The 3,848-nt window shown below is 32.5% G+C and overlaps 1 protein-coding gene across 1 annotated transcript; it reads right to left on the reverse strand.

Annotated features, from left to right (window-relative positions):
* Positions 1–1,058: 1,058 nt before the first annotated feature.
* On the reverse strand, positions 1,059–3,347 carry LOC111409560 (salicylate carboxymethyltransferase-like). The gene is made up of 4 exons (XM_023039599.1): positions 3,227–3,347; positions 2,472–2,879; positions 1,757–2,011; positions 1,059–1,657 (listed from the first exon to the last, which is right to left on the reverse strand). The coding sequence occupies exons 1-4, from the start codon at positions 3,299–3,301 to the stop codon at positions 1,298–1,300; spliced, it is 1,098 nt and encodes a 365-aa protein (XP_022895367.1). The 5' UTR covers positions 3,302–3,347; the 3' UTR covers positions 1,059–1,297.
* Between the last annotated feature and the right edge of the window lie 501 nt (positions 3,348–3,848).

A 3,848-nucleotide genomic window follows, 5' to 3' on the forward strand; every position in this document is an offset into this window, starting at 1 on the left:
AATTCTGCACCAAACACAAGGCTAAGGGACTTCAATGTCAAAAAAACGTTAGGGGTCATTTCCTCCTATGGACCATTTGCATTATATTCCCGTGGAAAAATCTTGAGTGTTAAAAGGAAATTCTTAATTTTCTTTTTAACAATAATGCTATTGAATGAAGTACCCTTTTATTCTCAGAAAACAGATGTCCGGTACAAAAGGTTATTATTATTATTTTTTTAAATAAAATTTTTGAGTAAAATACAAGTTTTTAAGGACTCAGATATAATGAACATGATGAAGTAGTGATTATAAGAAAAAAGAATTTGAGAATTCGTTTAGAAGAATTTGAGATGAGTCTCATCCATATCCAAAGTTATCTAGGCGTCTAATCACGTTTTTGGTCAAGTATTAAAGCCCTACACATTCATTTTTTTCAAGCAAACATAGGTAGCTAAGGCATGCTATGTTCGGCGATCCTTGACGACTAATGCATGAACGTTAATTCTTGGAAATGTCGGCACGCAATTGAACTCTTTTCTGTAACAGACGTGACATTCAAGTGGACTATAATAATGAGCGAATGCAACAATTTTGATTTATAAACTATTTACAAAATTGCCAAACCAAAGCCTAATTGTATTATACCAAAGTTAAACAGTACTTATTTATAAAGAATTCAACATATGTAGAGCACTGTGTCAAAAACAACATTTAGCCCTTGTTTGGCCTCGTTTTATAATTTTTTTTTTCAAACTTATTGTTAACCACAAATTCTTTCAATTAAATATTTTTGAACAATGACACAGACCTTTTTCTTACTTTTTAACTATAAATATGTTCTCTAAATAACTTTTTGTAAAATATGTACCAAAGTGCTTTTAAATAATTTTTACACTAATAATTACATGAATAAGTTGAACGTACCAAAATACTTTTATAAAATATGAACCAAGGTTTGACCTTTGTGTTCTCCACTATGTTTATCAGGCTATATAAAATATTTTAGTTTATATAGTATGTTTGTATGGTTTATCAGGCTAATATAGTAAAACCAATTTCTCATCAATCATATAGTATACCAAGGTGAAATAATGTAAAATAATAGCAACTTACAACTTACATTTGAAGGATAATGAATACAATTCTGTAGTAAATCACATCTTACATTAGAAGACAATCATATATTTGCTGATACTGAAACATCATTGGACCTATCACACACTAATTAAGAGCATAGTAACAAACTTGAAAGTAGATGCATTAAAGCCACAGAGTTTGGTCGCTTAGTAATCAAATACTCGAACTTTCCATCTGTTCATTCCTTTTTTGTCATAGAAATGGTGACGTTTACAAATTTCGTCTCCTCTTTGGACATGCAATCACTAAGAATTTCCCCATACTTAAGAAATAGTTTATCCATTATGGATTCACCAAAGTGATCCATCAACAAAGGCTCCGCTACTGATCTCATGCATTTCGCTACATTGTATCCATCGTCATTGGAAGAATGAGGCAAGTTGAATTTATTTCCGCAGGCAGCCCAGTTGATTTCAGAAGCCTCTAGATGATTAATGGCGAATGATCCTTCCTTTTCAACCTCTGCCTTCACTTCAAATGGGGAAGGCGTGTACTGAGGAATGCTGAAAGAGTATAGCTTCTCTTGTTCTATGAGTCCCTGCAAATAGAGATATATAAAATACTTGTTCATTGTCATATTCATGCCATTCAATCTTATGTACGAAACATGTCCTTTATTTTACTATTTATTAGCTACCTCGTAAACCATTTGTTTAAGTGCCATGGCTAAGAGGTCCCAAATGTAGCAGCATTCTTTGCTAGTAGGATCATCACCTTTTCTTCCCAAAATTGTTAAAACCATGCGCCCCCCACTCACTAATTCCTCTGAACGACACTTTAGGAACATTGAGAAGTCTTTTTGAAATTGCTCATAGTATGCCTGGATCACGCTTGAAGGGCTTGTACTTGCCAAGTATATGTTTTCTTTGTTCATCTCCACCCCTTTAGGAACCTGATAAACATATAAATTGAATAAACAAAGAGAGAGAGAGAGAGAGAGAGAGAAATTATTTTGAAAAGGTGTTAAAGCCATGATTTAAACAAATCTTTTTCTTCTTATATATCATTTCAAGCTTTTAGACATTAATGTTTGTTAACGGAGCATGAAAGTAGGGATTCTAATTATGTTAAAAGTCAAACTTTCAATCACTTGTTTATAAAATTTGTGCATATGACACGCTTTTGATGATAATTGAATCTAATATGCACGTCGGTTCTATTTGATGTTGAAATGCATTGGATGAGAGCATGTATGGTACATACATTCAATTTCGTGTCACTACTTATTTATAAAAAAATTAATCATGTTTAAGACTTTGATGAAAAAAATAAGTTTTACGTGCAAGTGGGGGAACTTGTTTTAAATATAATAACTATGTATTTCTCAATAGAGAGTCAAGAAGATTAATTACTTGAGATAGCCACATAAGACTATAGGAAGAATGAACAAAATGTAGACTTCCAATAGGACAAAGCCTGCTATAGAATGAACCAGGCAACCCAGTGAAAAAGCATGGTCCAAATTCAGATCCCATTTCATCTCTTAATTCTTCTTGAACCCGTGGTAAGGATCGAAAAATGGAGTTAAAATCATTTCCAGGAAGATCGTTCAAGAATATTTGAAATTCTGGCGATGATTTATGACCAAACTTTCTTCTTATTTTGTCCACTGTTTTCATAACCTCAGTTGCCACGAACAAAGTATTTGGCCCAGAAGAACAACCAAGATCTGCTATGCATATAGTCTTGAGGAACATGTTCCCATATACTCCAGTAACTGCTTCTTCTATTATTGCCTTAGTCATGGCCATCACTTTTCGCTGCCATAATTAATTTCAAGTTAATTTCGAATAGCTTTCTTTTTTTAAAAAAAAATTAAACAAATAATACATGCATAAATTGAGCATGCTCTCACAACTCTTTATGTGCGGAAATGTTGGAAAGCATTATTTCCATCTATTAGTCAAAATGTTGAAGAGCTTATGACAAAGGAAAACATTATATAATGTGTGTCTCATGTTGGTATTCTTCAGCAAAATAAGAGAAGAAACTTAGCAGAAGGATTTTTTTCTTCTTTGCATATTAGCGCAGAGAGAGAGAGAGAGAGAGAGAGGAAGAAGAAGAAGAAAAAGAAGAAGAAGAATCATCATCATCATCTTTAATTTACCTGAATTACTGAGTTGCTTGCATAACTGTTATCTCCAAATCCTCCATTCATGTGTAGCACATTACTTACGTCCATACTTTCTCTCTATATATAACTAAAACTCACTAATTTTGTTGTGAATTCATTTGTTCAACTATAGGAGGCTATTTATAGTCGACCCTCGTCACTGCCTATTAATTTAACAAAGATATTCTTATAATATATTGGTATTCTGTCACTACAAGTTAAAACCAAGTTTGTTGACAATATTTAAAACTCGATGACATTAAATTAAAGGGTCGAAAACGTTGGACACATGTACATATCACTTCCGTGTCCCATGGGTATACTCCACGTGTATACGAAGGTTTTAATAATTGCATTTTCCAGGTTCTGCTCAAAAATTACGAACTTATCTGCAAGCAAAAATTGGTGAAAAGCTTGTCAATCATCGTTGAATTATTTGATCTAAAAATTTAAATTGTTAAAAAGTGACACATATATATCTTTCAAATATTATCTTCAATACATCCCTTCACTTGAAACCGTGATCATTTTTTTTAATAAATGTCTAGCACGTGCACAATTTCTTCTCACGAATGACAATAAAAATATTCTCAATCCACATCATTAATTTTTGTTT

The sequence above is a fragment of the Olea europaea genome, chromosome 2 (genome assembly GCF_002742605.1).
Source record: "Olea europaea var. sylvestris chromosome 2, O_europaea_v1, whole genome shotgun sequence".
NCBI lineage: Eukaryota > Viridiplantae > Streptophyta > Magnoliopsida > Lamiales > Oleaceae > Olea > Olea europaea.

What these genes read in the sequence shown, in the direction of transcription:
- LOC111409560 (XM_023039599.1), bottom strand. Translation starts at nt 3,301, where the DNA reads ATGGACGTAAGTAATGTGCTACACATGAATGGAGGATTTGGAGATAAC. An exon ending in CAAGCAACTCAGTAATTCAG is followed by an intron (nt 2,880 to 3,226) that starts GTAAATTAAAGA and finishes TAATTATGGCAG; the next exon opens with CGAAAAGTGATGGCCATGAC. An exon ending in GTCTTATGTGGCTATCTCAA is followed by an intron (nt 2,012 to 2,471) that starts GTAATTAATCTT and finishes TATGTTTATCAG; the next exon opens with GTTCCTAAAGGGGTGGAGAT.